The following is a 19,907-nucleotide window of genomic DNA, read 5'->3' on the forward strand; positions in this document are numbered from 1 at the left end:
GTATCATGTTCGGTACAAGCCCTTCACAATTATTTCTCAAAAGACCAAATGTACAGTTGTTAACTATCAATCTTACATTATTGTTTTAAAATTAAAATTAGATATAATACTATAAACACGCTATTAGGCTATAAATCTGATTATTCTACATTTGTTATCGAGAAAGTTTTTTTTTTTTTTTGACATGACATAACATTATCACTTCACACAATATCAGGAAAACATTATTTCCGATATTGCACCTGTCGGTTCAAAAGGTTCAAATGGCTCTGAGCACTATGGGACTTAACATCTACGGTCATCAGGCCCCTAGAACTTAGAACTACTTAAATCTAACTAACCTAAGGACATCACACAACACCCAGTCATCACGAGGCAGAGAAAATCACTGACCCCGCCGGGAATCGAACCGGGGAACCCGGGCGTGGGAAGCGAGAACGCTAGCGCACGACCGCGAGCTGTGGACGCACCTGTCGGTATCGAACACGCCAGTGTACCTTGGTATCTAGCAATACACCATTTCCTAACTGAGTCAGTTACATATCAATGTCCACGTTCTGTGCGGACTAGTACCTTAGGTTTCTTTTTCATATTATAATCATCAGCTACCACTCTCGACCCAATTCCAATGTCCTTTTCCGCAGTTTCTCACGGTGAGTTGGCTTGCGGAACTGCTAATGGGTGATCCGTTCGCCTGCTGGGTGGTAGTTTCACACTGTCTCTTCCTTTCATTCGGTATTGGGATGGAAGTCATTAAAGCAAAGACTTTTTCGTCCCGGCGAAATCTATTTACGAAATTTCAGTCACCAACTTTCTCTTCCGAATGCGAAAATATTTTGTTGAGCCCAACCTACATAGGTAGGAATGATCATCAAAATAAAATAAGAGAAATCAGAGCTCGAACAGAAAGGTTTAGGTGTTCGTTTTTCCCGCCCGCTGTTCGGGAGTGGAATGGTAGAGAGATAGTATGATTGTGGTTCGATGAACCCTCTGCCAAGCACTTAAATGTGAATTGGAGAGTAATCATGTAGATGTAGATGTAGATTCACCAGTAACGACATAAACACACCGCTGCACAAGCACCCATTGCACTGACACGATAACAGATTCACACTTAATACTTCATGACAGACAGAAGCCAGGCAACAGCAAATCGCATCATTCACGACTTTGTCCAGAGCAGGAATGTGGGAGTACCACGTTGTCCCTAATTCTCACTCGCTGACTGAGGCTAGTTTTGAAGTTTAACGCGGTAACGCGTAGTGGAAAGGAAAGAAGAGTTACACCGAAAAAACACTGTATTTACTTCGTTGATCCGGATGAAGAACAATGGGGTTGATTAGTGATCCACTGTTATTCCTTTGTCGGATTAGATTCGCTTTATAAATCTGCCTGCGTGAAGCGAAGATGTCAGTTCGCTTTTCTGGCAAAACACCTCAAGCACTGGCGTCCTTTCAAGCTGTCATGTAGTATCACACTTACATATTTAACTGCCTTCAGACCGCCTAAGCATGTTTACCTTGTGGAATTTGCACATAAGGCCGATTAGTCATCAGTTATGATCTAGTTTTCTTTTCTTTTTTTTTGAGCTCTTGTCCTCCTCCCCACCTTGGGATGTTATTCGGGCCATTCCTTGAAACGAGATAGTTTTAAACGGAGTACCCAATTGATTTCTTCTTCCATCTGACGCGTCATTTTGAGGAGCAAAGGGCTCTTCTCATTTCTTGATGGATAGTCGTGCCTTTTGAAATTCATATCGATATGCGAATGGAATGTTTTATAGTTAACACTGTTCGCATTTTGTACTGCAGTATCTCGAGAAATGTTTATTTGTAGCAAAATCATATGAGTCTTGCCTGTTTCGGTTGCCATGAAACCATCTTCAGTTCACTCTTGACGTCGCGTGAATTTGGATGTGCAATATTTATTTTATTTATTTTTGCTGTGACCTGAAGATATTTGCAGTGATAGCCGAAACCTGAAGACTTCTTCGTCGCGACATAATGACGTGCTTTACAAATATCTTGAGAGGTCGATAACTTCGGTCTTATACACAGTGCCCTTACCTTTTCGTATCCGATATTAAGTGCTTGTATTACCTGATGGGATTTCTGCATTCTCGAGCGGTGTTGTAGAGAGGCTGTACAAAATCTTCACTCCTTCCAGAAGACATGCTACCAGTGAATCGTTTACTTCTACGAGATTGTTCCATTTTATACCCCGGTCCACTGTTGTTCCCGATGTCGTGGCTCTTGGTACTCTTGGATCTTGTTGTCAAAGGCAGTTAGGAGAAGTTTATTTAACTTATTAAAGCCTTCTCGTCAGTCATCAAACCAGAGATAAACATCAAGTAATCCCGTATACTTCCAAAGCAACTGAAAGAAATGGCCAGCGGTTCAGAAGTACTATATAGAGAGCGTGTAAAAAAGAAAGCTTTTTTCGGGTTAGCCGCATAGTAAGTGAAGCTGTGTACAGCGTCTGGAGCGCACTGCGCCCCGTCTACCTATGAAGAAGCCTTCAGTGTAGAACTCATTGGCCGATCACCAGGTGGTAAGTTCCTATGGATCCAAACAGCTGAGGTCATCGGTCCCTGGGCTTACAGACTACTTAATCTAACTTAAACTAACTTACGCTACGGACAACACACACATCCATGCCCGGGGGATGACTCGAACCTCCGACTGGGGGAGCCGCGCGAACCGTGGCAAGGCGCCTCGGTCACCAGGGTCACAGAAGACAGGAGCATAAATCAGTCACGGCCCAGCAAACGATGGGTGAATCCGACCGCGTACTAGGGCTTCGTGTAAATGCGAGTTTTTCTAAAAATCATGATTGTGGTGTAAGCATGATTCCTGCTAACTTTCATTGAAAGTTTAGAATCAATGTAATGCGCAGCTGCTTGCTGGAGGGTTTTCAGAAAATGTGCGGATATTGAATACTTTAGCTTGAAGTGCTGCACCGGTACTCAGTCCCTAAGCGACTTGGGTATCATGAAGATTCTGCCCCTGTACGAATGCAATTTCTTCCTGGTGAAACAAATGTATATGTACTCGCAGTAGCAGAGAAAGGAACCGCGATTTGGCTAGGCAATTGACGTAGCTACCGAGGAAACGATTGATATTTTTCGCGGTATACCAGTGAAAGATCGCAGAATGAAAGTGGACGACTTTGCTAACATTGTAGGAATCTCGCGTCGAAAACCGACAAATGGTTGCGGGAATGCCCCCAAGAAAGGGTTATAGGGCCGTTACTGTTTGCAGAATGCTGGGTGTCTCTCCGAAGAGACATAAGGCGCATTTTCTCGGGTGTTTCGGCAGATGTTAGTGATATCGTTTTTGCACTGTGTTGCTGGAGTCATTCCAAACAATTACTGCCCATCAGGTTTTTCATGCGAAACTCAGTTTCAAAAGAAAGCGTCGGTTTGTTTCACAGTTTAAACATAAATTATTTTTAAATCAGAGTTATCCCAAATTAGTCTAGCGTGATATTCGTTTTACCGCTATGAATTAACAGGGACAGTAAAACACGAAGAATAAACAGCAATCCTGCAGCGACTCAGTAGCGCCGCTGTGTGGTGGTAGCAGTTAGCTCAGGCCAGGGCAGTGCTGTCGCTGCGGTTATTCTTAGAGTTTTACTGCCCCTGTTGATACATATCGATAAAAAGATTATCAGACTAGATTAATCTGCGACCGCTCCATCGAATGAGGTCGTAAAATTCTGTTTTAAAAATAATTTTATTAGTAACAGAAAACAGACGGATGCTTTTCGTTGAAACTGGGCATGGCATGAAAGGCTTTGTGAGCACTGTTTGTTTGGGCCGACTCCAGCTACACACTGCAGATACAAAATTGCAAATGTCTGCTGAAACATCAGAGGAAAGGCCCCTGACGATCTTAGGAGAAATACCCTGTATATTCAACGCCAGACGACTGTGGCAAGATGCAGGAATACCTGCCTAGAATCGACATTTGGTCCGAGGACTGGTAGTTTACGGTGAACATGAATAAATGCATCAACAGGCGTAGATATCCATTACTATTCGATTTTTATGTTGGCGATTAACCACTGGAATCAATAGCTGTCGTAAAATACCAAGGAGTAACCCTCTGAAAATATCGAAAATGCAGTGACTTCGAAAGTTACAGTGACGGGAAAAAATCGGAACGCCAAAAAGTAATTAATGTAGAGTAATGGAATTTCGGGAATACCCTTATCTAGATAACATAGTTAAGTGATTAACATCCAAGCTCACAGATTAATGCAAGTGCGGGTAAACCATTACAAATGTGAAATGCTGGTACATTAATAACCGGTGCTACCGCCAGCATGTTGAATGCAAGCCGGCCGGAGTGGCCGAGCGGTTCTAGGCGCTACAGTCTGGAACCGCGCGGCCGCTACGGTCGCAGGTTCGAATCCTGCCTCGGGCATGGATGTGTGTGATGTCCTTAGGTTAGTTAGGTTTAAGTAGTTCTAAGTTCTAGGGGACTTATGACCACAGCAGTTGAGTCCCATAGTGCTCAGAGCCATTTGAACCATTTTTTTTTTTGTTGAATGCAAGCATGCAAACGTGCATGGATTGTGTTGTACAGGTGGCGGATGTCAGTTTGTGGGATGTAGTTCGATGTCTGTTGCACTTGGTCGATCAATACACGGACGGTTAATAATGTTTGTGGATGACACTGGAGTTGGCCAATGATGTCCCATGTGTGCCCCATTGGAGACAGATCTGGTGATCGCGGAGGCCAAGGCTACATGTCAACACTCTGTAGAGCGTGTTGCGTTACAATACCGCCATGTGGGGGAGCGTTATCCTGTTGGAAAACACGACTTGGAATGCTGTTCATGAATGGCAGCACAACAGCTCGAGTCACCAGAATGGCGTACAAATTTGCAATCAGGGTACGTGGGATAACAATGAGAGTGCTCCTGCTGTCATACGAAATCGCTGATACTACATTCTTTCACATCCTGTTTGGTCAGAAGTTAGCTCTCGCGCTATCTGTGCGGAAGCAGACTTTATACTACAGTTATTCGAGCAGGATCTAGCGTAACCTTTCTGTTGAGATTCATTCAGATCTACATCCAAACTCTGCAAGCGACCTTATGGTGTGTGCCCAAAGGAACTTTTGGCACCAACATAATTTCCAGCGTTCCCTGTTCTATTCGCGAATGGTACGCGAGAAGAATGATTTCAGTGTGCCAGCAAGAGCTTTAATTTCTCTGATTTTCTCTTTGTCGTCATCGTCATTTTGCCTATTTGAATGTCTGTTAATGTGATAAACGCAGAGTTGGACATTGCTTCGGAATCCACTTAAAACTGCGAGTTCACCTATAACTGACTGAATGCCTCACTTCACAGGTCGGAGGAAGAAACACTGTACCACCTCCATCTAATAGGACCTTTCCTTGTAAAACACTGTGGTGTTCAAACCAATCTTCAGGTTCGTGACAGCTTTAACATTATGTGAATGAAATAATATGTTGCCCACATCCTCCCGGAACGAACTGTCTCGGAATTTCATGAATAAACCTCTCTGTGATGTACGACACCTTTCTTGTAGCGTCTAACAGTGAATCTTCTTCTCGTTTGATCGTGTCTCCTCTATTAGTGCAACTTGGTTCAAAAATCAAATGTCTCTGAGCACTATGGGACTTAACATCTGAGGTCATCAGTCCCCTAGAACTTAGAACTACTTAAACCTAACTAATATAAGGACATCACACACATCCATGCCAGAGGCAGGATCCGAACCTGCGACCGTAGTGGTCGCACGGTTGCAGACTGAAGCGCCTAGAACCGCTCGGCCACTCCGGCCGGCAATGCAACTTGGGAACGATCTCAGGCATATGAGGAAAACTCACGAAACCTTCGAACGAGTCTTTTCTAAGTCACTACTTTCGCGGATGAATTAAGTTTTTAAATCCTTATACAAACCTATCGATGTAGTCGCGGCGCACGAGTCATGGGACAGGTTTCAACGCTGTTCCACAACACTTTTATATTGTTTCGCGACAATTGCAGTGCACATATATTGCAAGTCTCAGGTTCCCAATCGAAACGTGGAACATGCCACAATGTCGCACGGCTTACTGTACTCAGTACATTTTCCGAGTCAGTTTCTACTGGCCTGGTATGAAAGTAACTGAAGATTTTCAGGCCCTCCCATGTCGTTGCAAAAATGGGAGCAAAAGGAGGAATGCTATGCAGCACTTGCCCAAAAAATACGTCACAAGAGGTGGAAAAATACGCAATTTAAAATCAGAATTCAGGAAACAATGCAAGAAGCTGTGCGAGTCATAAAAGTGGTTGTTCTCCGAAAAAGTCAAATTGTTTTTGCTACCACCCATTAAAATTTTTATTAGAAGGCATGGAATCCAGGGAAAGTCGGCATTCAAACTGCGATGAAGGTAGACAACTCTCAATTAAGTAAATACGTTTTATTTTATTTCATTATTTGTGCAGTGCGATACACTGACCTTTGCCTGTACTATAGTGAAACATATTTCTTACATATGTGTAGGTATGTTTCATTTTTAAATTCTGGCTAAAAATTATGTTATATATATTCAGTAAATTAATACCACATGTTATAATAGATAATTTTCTAACGCCATTGTTATTATTTATCTGATCTTTGCACCTTGATCCCAGTTTTAACCTTTTTCTTTAACATTTGGCGATTTCTGCATTGCAACTCGCTCCGAAAGTATGGATGCGCCACATTTAGTAGAGACTGCCGCGACACAACGTATCGAGACTGTTAGTATACGCGGTTTGTTCGAGGCTTCAGATTCATCCAATGAATCTCAGCCTGAAATCCGGTTTTACTGCTACTAGACGGACGGAAAAAAAACTCGACACCAAGAAGGGAATGTGCACCATAAACGAAAGTTGCTATGGGTGTTTATTTTGTGTTCTGCCCACTCGTCTAATAGAGGGTGCCTAGGAAGCCGTTTCCCCGGATCGCTAGATAACAGTTCAAGCAAGTCGAATTAATGGACTTTATTACATGAAGTTAAGTTGACAATACTTAACTTTGCGTATTCACAAAGATGCGTCGCAATCAAATGGCGACATGCAGATAATCAGTGTCCTTTGGTATATGCAATTTAAATACAAGAAAAACAATGCAGTTCATAAGTCGCAGCTATAGCATTTGTATGACGGCTCGTCTTCCTCTGCGCTCGCAGGTAGCCGTGTAGAGGCCGCTCTTTGTCTTGGTGTCGTCCTAGAGAGGGGTTCGTCAGCATACTATTGGCTGACGTCGTCTCGCAGCACTCTCTGCTCTTCCGTTAGTTATGTTTGAGGTTGGACGTGGAGAGTTGATAAGAATGCCCTTTAAGGCAACAAAGATGCCATTATCAGTACCTCACTGAGTTTGAACGAGGTTGTGTAATAGGGCTTCGAGAGGCTGGATGTTCTTTCTGCGATATTACAGAAAGACTTGGCAGGAATGTAGCCACTGCACAGGATTGCTGGCAGCGACAAGAGTGTACGGTCGCAAGAAGACAGGGCTCCGGAAGGTCATGTTGCACTACCGAGAGTAAAGAAAATCGTTTTCGGCATATGGCTGTGCCGCCTCGTATTGCATCTGCAGCAGCCATTTGAGCAGCAGTTGGCACTACAGTGACACAACGAACTGTTAGAAATCGGTTACTTGAAGGACGGCTCCGATCCAGACACTCTGCAGCGAGCATCCACTGACCCCAAACCACCGCCATTTGCGACATCAGTTGTGTCATGGGAGAGGTCATTGGAGAGCAGGGTGGAGGTCTGTTGTGTTTTCTGATGTTGTGCCTCGGTGACAGTGATGAGCATGTGTTAGTTAGGAGGCCATTGGCCTGCAGTGGACCTACACGTGGAGTTATGGGTGAAATCTGTTGGACATTTTTCGAAACTCTGAACGTATCATGGATAAAATAAGGAGCGAAAGGTTATACAGAAACCGGAAGGCGGCTACTCGAGTCATAGGACATGATTGTCAGAGATGGCAAAGAAATTGAAAGATAAGTTGAACGGAATGGACAGTGTATTGAAAAGAGATTATAAGAGTAACATTAACTAAAGACAGGCGATGCTCAGGGAACTAGATTGGGAAATGAGACACGAGAAATAGTAGATGAGTTTTGATATTTGGGCTGGAAAATAACTGACAGTCGCTGAAGCAGGGAGGATATAAAATGCAATCTGCCAGAAGCGAGAAAAGCGTTTTTTGGAAAAGAGAAATTTGTTAACTTCGAAGATAAATGTGTTAGGAAGTCTTTTCTGAAGGTATTTGCGTGGAGTGTATGTAGCCTTATAAGGTAGGGAAATATGGGCCATAAACCGTTTAGGCAAGAAGAGAACAGCATGTAAAGTGGGATGTTGATGATTGGATTATTAAATCGAATAACCAATGAGAAGCTACTGCATGTAATTCAGGAGAAAATAAATTTGTGACACATGACGAAAAGAAGGGATCTGTTGACAGAGCACATCCTTAGGTATTAAGGAATCGTCAATTTGGTAACGTAAGTAAGTGTGAAGGGTAAAAATTTTACAGGATGACCAATGCTTGGCTATTGTAGGCTTGTTCAAGTGGGTGTGGGGCGCAGTAGTTACGGAGGCAGCTAAGAGAGCTATCAAACCAGACTTCGGACTAAAGATTACAGCAGCAATAAGTTGGGACTCGTTTATTCAGAGCACCAATATAATGGCAAGAACAAGAGTAGGGCTCCCGTGGAAGGGAGGAAAGTCCCAAGATAAAAGATGCAAGGCTGCCCCCTTTGTGGCGGCAAGTCTGTTGCAGGATAGAAGCGGTAAATCACGTCCGTAACGGCTAGGAAAGGCCCTGGGACAAAGGCTGCGCTTCTACGTAAATAACCGCCTGTTGCAGGTCAGATTATGACCAGTTAGAACAACGCCGGGTAACAAACAACAGCTCTGCAGACGTATCCACCCGTCGCGCTGGGAAATACTTCAAATAATATCTGTCGAAAAACTGAAGGCGCGTACACATGATGTACATATTCAAGGAGAGAAAGTCAAGGACATTTGAGAGAAGTAGGTTTCCCGGCGCGACTATCATGCTGTGTACACATTTGTGCGAATCTTAGCATTCAACGTAAGCACTTCGTTGGGTTACGAGCGTTCCCTAGAACTGTATTTCTCTTTGTACAGCACGGAATGTTACCCAGTCTACTGCTCAGATTAGGCAAGACACCGATCGCTGACGCATGTGCTTGGAACGCCTTATCCTCTATTAGCGGCGTCACCCACACATTCGACAGGTGCTACTGAAGGAATCACGTGACCAACGGTGGCTTCATCTCATCCATCTTCCTCGTTATCACCCAGCGGGCAGTCGTAATCTGCACTTTCTGAAGGTCAGATTAATTAACAGCTTATCGCCCTCTGTGCACACGGCGTCAATATGGTCACCCAGAGTAAATTCGATCCTGGGCTCTCTCTCTCTCGTGTCTGCCTATAGCCTATCTGTTGTGTGTAACGAACTGTTTCATACTTTAGACGAAAGTGACGAGAGCTGAGTGTCTGTGAATTGCTTATTCGATTTTGTGCGCTTATCATTTCTTGGACATGTACCTCGTGTGTTTTTCGAGGAGGGTAGAGACTGTAGGGTCGATAGTATTCAGAAAAGTTACTGTGAACCAGTGGCTGTACATCAAATGCAAGTTGACTAGATGTGAACTGCAGTACCCAGAACTAAGTAGTTTTATTGTGAAAGCTCCGTCATTGGCAATTTTGATGTTGTTACGAGAATATATAAGCTATGGTGTGATAATATCACCTATGGTGTGGCGGACTGTAACCAGTTCAGAATTAAAAAAAAAAAAAAAAAAAACTCCAAGGATGTATACGTTTAAACAAGAGCAACGCATCTAGCCATTAACAAACCGCTAAACTCGTTTGACGGAACTATAAGCGTATTCATTGCATTTAAATTCCTTGTTCGTTTTCTCCACCTTCGCTGTGAGACAGCATGTTGCATATTGCGGCCCCGCCATTTCCTTTGTTTGACGTATCCCTTTCCCCCCTCGTATTAAAATTTTTTAATGTCATTAGGTGTCTTTTCGGTTGCTGGTTGCATAAATTTTTTCTAATCTAGCATTTCTGTAAATTAATGTCACGCCTGTTAAATAATAAACACGATATATATATATTCAAAGTGAAATTATTAAATACTGAATAACTAAAAAATTCATATTATTAGTTAAGAAGTAATTTTCTGTCTTTGAAGGTTGCGAATACTATGAACTTTCAGGGGAACAATTGTAATAAGTAATAGTGAAGAGATGATGCGTGCAAGGCAGTCTTTCCGGCCAGCTGTGGAGGACATGGGAAGTCTATTTTTGTAGCTGACGCTTTCTGCTCTATCAACGTCAGGAATCAGTTATCTGAGTGTACTTTATCAGAAGACAGGCTCCGTCACGTTGGACATGTTTGGATAAGGTTTTCACGAGGAAGAGCAAACATTTGATAAGTGGCAAAAGTTACTGTTAGTTTGTGTTTAATCCATTCCATAGACGAAACTAATGTAATGGACGGTGATCGCATTCGACGTGTTGTTCGGCAAGTGATTATGATATATTACTCGCGCAAACGAAGGTGACACTCGGCGCGCTGGCTGATGGGAACAACTGCGAGTGGGAAATGTCTTTACAGTCGCTCCCATCAGCCACCGCGCCGAGTGTCAACTTTGTTTGCGCGTATAGTACTTACTGGCTCACGTCATGGCTATGACGCATTGAAGATTCGTAGCTAATAAAGAAGATTCTTGTTATGCGCATGAAGCTCTTTTAGCGATATTACCGAATAAGCTGAGCTACTTCACATCATACAACTATTTGGCGGCACACGGTACAACACGTGCACTGTTATTTTAATTTGGGCTTGAGTCATAAAACGTCTGAAATAATTACAGCCACGCAGAGCAGACGCAGATTTATATTCAGTGATGGCTAATCAAGAACAATCCAGACCTCGTTGTTATGGTGTAGAGAATTTACTTATGTAAATTATTGCATATGTTACGCCACAATTTCGTGTAGAGGAAAGATTTACTTTGTGAAACAATTGAATTGCTCACTACTCTGTACTGTCATACAAAACGAAACATCACGTTGAAATAACTTGACACAGGAACACTGTTTACGTGATCGAGAAACAGTTCGCAGCTAATATAACTACACTATGGTTGAAATGTTTGAATATGTAAAATATTGGGTGGCTTGGCGTCGAAGAAAGTGGAGCAATTATAAAAGTGAAGCAACTGGACGTACAAAGAATATCTTTAAGGAGTACACCGCAAAAACATTAATATGACTAAGTAGCGCCTCACTGCATGCTTAAGAACAAATACTGATAGGGATAAGTCCGACAGGCCGGGCGGTTCTAGGCGCTTCAGTCTGGAAAACCATGCGGCTGCTACGGTCGCAGGTTCGAATGCTGTCTCGGGCATGGATGTGTGTGATGTCCTTAGGTTAGTTAGGTTTACTTAGTTCTAAGTCTAGGGGACTGATGACCTCAGATGTTAAGTCCCATAGTGCTTAGAGCCATTTGAACCATAAGTCCGAAAGAACAGACACCATGCAGAATCCGTAGTTGTGATACATGTATCGTAGTTGTCGATTACGCATTCATATAACTGATTCGCATAGACGGGCAATGGTTCCACCTTCTGCAGTGCCGATGCACAAGTACGTCCGAATTCCTGCGGGAATCTGAGAGTAGCGAGCATGGGCGAAATGGACAGGGACTACGGACAGGTGCCGCTCGGTGGGAGTGCCGGTCGGCCGTGGGGCGTGCCGAGGTAGTCCGCGCAGTTGCGATAAATACTATCCCGGATGGCGTAGTGGTTAACGCACCTGCCTAATAAGTAGCCGGCACGGTAGCTCATCGTGTTCTGTCAGAGGGTTAGTTGCCCTGTGTAATAAAAAAACCCGAGAAAATGGATGAACGATGAATTTAAACGGGTGTCATGGGACGTCTGCCCCGAACAAATGCAACGAACAAACTAAGATTTAAAAAAAAAAGTAAGCAGGAGATCCCACGTGCGAATGCCGGTCCGGTACATATTTTCGCTCGTCGCCGCTGATTCCATGTAATTTCCCGATGCAGCTGACATCAGTAATCCCTTTCCTTCCTTTCCTCCTCCCCTCCACCTTCAATTTTCATATAGTGATAGGGATAATATGTGAGTAATTCAACTGATTGTTCTTGTATAAAATTCTCTCATCATCTCAACATGCACCAATATTTTTGTGTTACTGTAGGCTTCTCAAACATTATTGTATTTAGCGCTGATACTTGCCTTTCTGCCTCGTACATTTTATTTTATTTATGTGAAGAAGAAAAAAAAAACCTGCAACTTCCATTTTCGCTACACAGCCAGGTTCCACGAAGTCCTTCATGCCTAAGTCGTATGACTTTCGTATGTGAATGCTTGGCAGCTTCCTCCAGTGCTGACCACCACTCTGTAATCCATATGGTACAAATTTTGTAATCCTAGGCCACTTGCTGACTGCGCTGCCCAACTTGGTGCCATCCAGCTCCGCTGCGTCCACTCAGCAGAGACCATACTCAAGGTCCTTCTCTGAGCGACTCCGAGAACCTGCTGAGCGCTGCAGCTTGTCCCAGCAATGCCCCTGGCTCGACTTAGGTAACACATTTTGTTTACCATGATATCTACTCAAAACGATTCCTGTATAATATTCACTAATTTGAGCGCATAAATCACCTATATTTTCTTTTAAAAAAGCAGCTCCCCACTACGACTGCGTGAACCGTAGGTATTCATATTACGGCTCCTTTCAAATTCATCGACCGAGGGAGGCTGTACCCCTTCTTTCTCATTTTTGTTTAAAGTGAACTTATATTTCATGTACAATCACACTTACCTAGGTGGCTCATTTATCACTGACTTGCCTACCATCTTTCCAATAAAGAAGGTTACTCCGTAGGGAATGTACATACTCACTGGGGTTCATTAAGGTATAATTAACACGCAGCAACATTTTTTAGGTGTCTCTCATGTTCTTTAGCTTTATCGTCCCAGCAAATTCCTACTTGTTTTCTTAGTTCTTTGGACGTTGAAACACCATTTCTTTTTTAATCTTTAACGATCTTCATACCTTAATTAAAGCTATCCTGTCTCCTCTGTTCAGTTCGTCCACGCGATCGCCTGTATGCAGTTTTGAAAACAGTAAAATGTGTTGCTCTCGTAACCTGCCCTTACCAGCAACAGAACGAGGCGTAGAATATAGTCGATATACCGATGGGCTTTAAGGGCGCCGCGGATAACGACCAAATGGGTGCTGCAATGAAATGAAATAAGATTAGATTAGTACTTGTTCCATACATCATGAATACGACACTTCGTAATGATGTGGAACGTGTCAGGTTAATAAAAGGTGTCCATACGGGATATTACATTACACAAAATATTACATGACACTTAAAATTTTAAATTTTTTTTGTGGTGGTTGGGGAAATTGCCCACTTACTATATCCAAAAATTCATCTAATGAGCAGAAGGAGTTGCCAATATGAAATTCTTTTAATTTCCTTTTAAATGCTATATGGCTATCTGTCAGACTTTTGATGCTATTAGGTAAGTGACCAAAGACTTTTGTGGCAGCATAATTTACCCCCTTCTGTGCCAAAGTTACATTTAACCTTGAGTAGTGAAGATCATCCTTTCTCCTAGTGTTGTAGCCATGTACACGGCTATTACTTCTGAATTCGTTCGGATTGTTAATAACAAATTTCGTAAGTGAATATATATATTGTGAGGCTACAGTGAAGATCTCTAGCTCCTTAAATAAGTGTCTGCAGGATGATCTTGGATGAGCTCCAGCAATTATTCTGATTACACGCTTTTGTGCAATGAACACTCTTTTACTCAATGACGAGTTACCCCAGAACATGATGCCATACGAAAGCAGAGAATGAAAATAGGCGTGGTAAGCTAATTTACTGAGATGTATATCGCCAAAATTTGCAATGACCCTAATAGCATAAGTAGCTGAACTCAAACGTTTCAGCAGATCTTCAGTGTGTTTTTTCCAGTTCAACCCCTCATCAATGCATACACTTAGAAATTTTGAATATTCTACCTTAGCTATCGATTTCTGATCGAAGTCTATATTTATTAATGGTGTCATTCCATTTACTGTGTGGAACTGGATGTGCTGCGTTTTGTCAAAGTTTAATGAGAGCCCATTTGCAGAGAACCACTTAATGATTTCTGAAAAACATCGTTTACGATTTCACCAGTTAATTCTTGTCTGTTGAGTGTGATAGCTATACTTGTATCATCGGCAAAATGTACCAGCTTTGCATCTTCGTGAATATAGAATGGCAAGTCATTAATATATATTAAGAACAGCAGAGGAGCGAAGACCGAACCTTTCGGCACCCCATTCTTGAGTGTTCCCCAGTTTGAAAAATAACCAGTTTTTTGTATATTATGTGAACTGCATATTTCAACTTCCTGCACTCTTCCAGTTAGGTATGATTTACTCCATTTGAGCGCTGACGCATTCATACCACAGTACTTGAGCTTATCTATGATTATTCCATGATTTACACAATTAAAAGCCTTTGAGAGATCACAAAAAATCCCAACGGGTGACTTCCGGTTACTCAGAGCATTTAATATTTCATTAGTGAAAGTATATATAGCATTTTCCGTTGATCAACCTTTATGGAAACCAAACTACCATTTTGTTAAAACTTTATTTTTACAAAAGGTGTGAAGCTACTCTACAATACATTACTTTTTCAAGAATTTTGGATAAGGCAGTCAGAAGAGGGACTGGGCGGTAGTTGTTGACATCAGACGTATCCCCTTTTTTATGCAGTGGTATAACAATGGCATACTTCAGTCTATCTGGGAAAATACCCTGCTTCAGAGAGCTATCACATATGTGGCTAAGAATCCCAATTATCTCTTTGGGACAAGCTTTTATTATCCTGCTGGAAATGCCATCAATTCCATGTGAGCTTTTATTCTTGAGAGAGTTTATTATCTTCCTAATTTCAGAAGGAGAGGTGGGTGGAAATATTAATTGTATCAAAAGTGTGGGTAAGGCCTCTTCCATTAACTGCCATGCCTCTTCTAATGAACATTTAGATCCTATTTTCTCTACAACATTTAAAAAATGGAATGGTGCTCCAGACCATCGTTCCTGTTTGTCGGGCCGTATGTCGGGCGACATTGAGGCTGGTATCCCATCACTGTCTGGGGCGTCTTCAGTCACGTCTTTGATGTGACATGGAATTCCATTGATTTGAGTAGAATTGTCTTCACTGATGAGTCGCGTTTCGAGTTTAGCCCTGATGACCAGCGAATCGGACGACGGTGTGATACCAACCTGACTATTGCTCGCCATTCGACCCGCAAACAGAAGTGATGGTCTGAGGTATCGTTCTCATTTCATAGTAGGACTTCTTTGGTTGTCATCCGCGAAAGCCTTAGAGTACAGCGCTACGTCGACGATATTTTACGCCTCGTTTTGTTGCCCTTCAAGGCAAGCCATCCTGGGCTTACCTTCCAGCAAGATAATTACCGCCCGTACACGACGAGAGTTTGTACTGCTTGTCTTCGTGCTTGCCAAGCCCTGCCTGGGTCAACGAGGTCATTGGATCACTCCCCAGTTGAGAACGTTTCCAGCGTTATGGGCAGTTCTTCCCACCAGCTCGGGATTTTGACGATCTAATACGCCAGTAGGACAGAATTTGGCACGATGTCCCTCAGGAGGACGTCCAACAACCCTTGTCAATCAATGGAAACTGTTTGCATAAGGACCAAAGGTGGACCAGTACGTTACTGACTTGCTCAGTATGAGCCGCACGGGGTAGCCGCGCTGTTTGGGGCGCCTTGACACGGGTCGCGCGGCTCCCCCCGTCGGAGGTTCGAGTCCTCCCTCGAGCATGGGTGTGTGTGTTGTCCTTAGCGTAAGTTAGTGTAAGTTAGATTAAGTCGCGTGTAAACCTAGGGACCGATGACTTCAGCAGTTTGGTCCCATAGGAACTTACCACATATTTCCAAAATTTCCTTTCTCTTGACTAAGTCTTCCCAGCTTTCTGAAACTGTAATCGTTTGTTTGTCTGTACATGTAAATTACTTTTACCGATTTCCCTTCGCATTTGGATAATTATTTCTTGGTGCATCGTTTTTGTCGTCTTAGAGTGTATTCTGGTCTAGTCAACGCAATGTTCAGCCACATTGTGGTCACGGAAAGCAGTAAGCGACCATATGACTTTTTGTCGATTGTTTTCAATGTGTTGACGGGCGGCCATCATTTCATTCACATGCTGGAGCTGATGTTTCGAAGATGTCACAACTATTGTCAACGGGTCCAGTTGAGCTAATGTACCTATTGTGACTACATCAGTTAGACGCTGTAAAAATAACTGGCAATCTAAACGACAATAACCGTCGGACTCAAAATGGAAAATAACGAATAATCCAACAATTTAATAAAAGCCATTATTAACTTATTGAGTAATTAGAGAAATGTTATAAATGTAGGTTAAATCGGATGGTTTTTTTTTTTTCAAGAGAAAGAGCTTCACAAATTTTAACGACTAGACTTTAATTAACATAGAAGCACGACGCGGGTTTTCCAATATCGCCTATCCTTTCTGATACCTTGTTTACTGGTAGTGTACAGTGTGGGCAAAATGAAATTGATCCGGTAATATTTGTAAGGTTCACGCGAAAATGACCCTCGTAGACGAACAGGTAAATTGACGATCCACAGAAAATGTTCGAAACCGTGATTTCGATGCATCAGTCGGTTGCTGGCATGTGCCTGCTCACACGAATTTACCGCATGCTCTATCCCTAATACCTCGCTGTGTCATTACGTTCGAGTGAGTGAGTAAGAGGCGAAGACGTCTTTAGTCACCAGTTGAATGCGACACAAAATGGTACTCACGATAAAACAGCCACTGTACATTGTCAACTGTTACGCGAAATGCAATTCGTTGGAAACATGTGCGGAACTGTTTGCGCAAGAGCTGAAGACTGGAAGTGTTTTGGCAAAAGCTTCAGCAAAAGCTTCAATGCAAAACTTAGTGGGAAAATGACGCCAAAATAGGCTCTGTAGCAAGTTCGAACTCCAGAAAACATTATTCGAGTCTTATTGTAAATATTTTGTGGGCCAGTTTTATTTCGCCCACTCTGTACAAATCTGCTAACAGAGACATCAAAAAATAGCGTATTAGATATTTTCTTTATGCAAAAGCTGCATTAATACTGTAAGAAAAATGTGGCGTATAAGGTTCACTTCTCCATTTGTATCGTCTGTGTAAACGAGATAAATCTGAGACCCCTAAAATTAAGAGTAAAATCATGGCTATGTGGGACAGAGCTACTCTCCAAGCGAAAATCACTGTGCTCAACATGACTTCGTGACAAGCATATTCTTTTTGCTATTTGGGCTCTCAAACTGGCGTGTTCGGTAATAAATGTCTGATTGTAAAACTGCCTGAGATTTGGAAATGTATGTGGCATAATCCGTAACATATTAGAAATACGACCAGACAGGCAACTACTGTAAAACTGTATAAAACAATAGCTCTTTGGCACTTCTTCAATGAAGTGAGTACTTTGCAGCTACAGGAAGTACTTTAGAGGAAGTATATAGCGTAGAAATGAAATTTCTGAGAAAAATAAGAGATTGTTTAGGACAGACCACATAAGAAACAAAACGGCGCGACAGGAGAAAGAAATATGACTAATGGAATGTAGTACAATTCTATAAGCAACGGCTGACAGGAATATACACAGAGCAAGGACTGCACACGACTGCCCAGATTAGCAGAGATTTTCTATTCTACCATGAGTGATTGACAATTCATATAGTAGACAGTTGTTTAAATACAGGTGTTAAAACTGTTAAATATAAAACTGCTGTCGCTGTATTTATTCAAGTCGATTACTGACCCACGCAACCTGTTTCGCAACTTTTAAGTTGCATCTTCTGGTGAACATAAATACTATGTCATATGGTGTGGGGAATGGTTACAGAATCCCACAGAGTATGATTGACGTAGCCAGGCGAAGTTCTCAGTCCTCATCAATCGATAAAAAACCATCATCAATCGATAAAAAACCATCAAAAGTGATGAATCATGTCAAAAGCCGATACGCTCGTGTGTGTGTGTGTGTGTGTGTGTGTGTGTGTGTGTGTGTGTGTGTCACTAACATAGCAGCTGAAAACATAAACTACGGGCGTCCCGTTATGTTGTCGAAGCGTGTGCTGTGGCTGTCGTCCGGGTACTGAGACTGTGATGGAAATTGAATGTATTCTATCACCGTTGGGGGAAGTATCAAGGGAATATTTCTGCGTGGACGACAGATTCCAATGAGGTTCATCGCGTGTGCTACAATCATTATTGACTGCTCAGTTTATTTCCTAGTGCTCAAGAGGTAGAAAAGAAATGGTAGCAGGATAAATTTGGTTTCATCAGACGGACTTTGTACTGGCAAATGAGTAATACTAACGCTGACGCATGTTTGGAAATTTTTATGTTACAGTACGGGTGCTAAAACAATGAATCAACAAAAGACGAAAATATTTGTGTTGAACAGTGATGAAGAGTTTTTATTTTTTCCAAAGTAACACTAAAAGCAAATGAAAACTGAACAATGTAGTGTTTTGAAAAGTGCGAATTCTTCACTTTCGTCAGTAACCTATTCTAATTGTCAAACTGGTTTTCAAGGATTTGATTAAAGTTGTTAATAAGAAGTAGAACGAAATGTTTCTGCCTCATATGGTTTGCAGACGACAGGGAATAGTTTTATTAAGAATGTGAGGAGATTCAGAGTGAAGACTGGCATCTGCTGACAAAAGCAATACACCTGTTAGGACTGTCTGTATCTAGATTATAAATGGTTATCTTCTAAGGACGAGGACGTGCTCAAAAGTAATGCCTCCGAAGTTTTTGCGTGAAAAGTGATAAACCCTTTTTCAGTAAAACAAACGTATTAAAATTCTACTTCTTTATTCGTCATGTCTACATACTGATTCCGCAAACAGTCATCCAGACGACGAACACATTTATCCCAACGAGAGACCATTTCGTTGATAGCGTCACTGGAGAATGTTTGACTTTGTTGACGGAGCCGCAACCTCACCTCCGCTTGCCCGCTTCATCGCTGTCAAAGTAAAGTTCTTGAGAGTATTTTTTAAGTTTTAGAAACAGATGAAAATCGGATGGGGCCAAGTCGGAAGTTTACGGAAGATTACAGAGAACCCAAGGTGTCGGATTATTGTAGATGCAGCGCTCGTGTGTGGTCTGTGCATTGTCATGCTGAAGGAGACAAAGCTTGGTTAAACCTCTTCAAGAAATGTGTCGGATGTACATCTCCATCGAGCTTAAATTTGGGGAATTGTCTGGATAACCCAGAATTAGCCCCACATTGCAGATCAGTCATCACTTCACTAGTTAATACCACATTAGGTGAAGTTACCCTTTTGTCTACTTTATCCTGGATAAGCTTGAATTCTTTCCACAGATCATCTAGACCTTTCCTGGCATCAAAGTTCAGAAGATATAATAGGAGATACGTTTCCGGATGTTACTCTCTCGCTAACTTTTCGATCTATAATTTCTTCAACCTGTTCCTCCAAACTGCTTATATTGATGATATCAGAATTCGCAAATTTCTCTTTGAAGTTCCTTTCCACATTATCTACTCGTGTATAAACACCTGTAATTTGCGACTGAATTATTGGCATTAAATTATCCTGCTTATCGACACTCTCTTTCAAAGTACTCAACCCTTGCTTTACAGCATTAAATTGGACATTGCACACATTTTCAAAGTACCCTAACTTTTCATTAAGCTCTGATTCTACACTATTACATTTGTCTTCAATATTCAATTTTAACC

General features: G+C 42.1%; 1 protein-coding gene across 1 annotated transcript in view; it reads left to right on the top strand.

Annotated features, from left to right (window-relative positions):
* LOC126456553 (TGF-beta-activated kinase 1 and MAP3K7-binding protein 3) overlaps positions 1 to 19,907 on the top strand; it is a 422,096-nt gene that overhangs the window by 188,278 nt on the left and 213,911 nt on the right. Inside the window, exon 4 of the mRNA XM_050092300.1 lies at positions 12,510 to 12,659. Within this exon, the coding sequence (XP_049948257.1) occupies positions 12,510 to 12,659 (150 nt within the window). The remainder of the gene's footprint in view (positions 1 to 12,509; positions 12,660 to 19,907) is intronic.

Source organism: Schistocerca serialis, chromosome 2 (genome assembly GCF_023864345.2).
Source record: "Schistocerca serialis cubense isolate TAMUIC-IGC-003099 chromosome 2, iqSchSeri2.2, whole genome shotgun sequence".
Classification (NCBI taxonomy): domain Eukaryota; kingdom Metazoa; phylum Arthropoda; class Insecta; order Orthoptera; family Acrididae; genus Schistocerca; species Schistocerca serialis.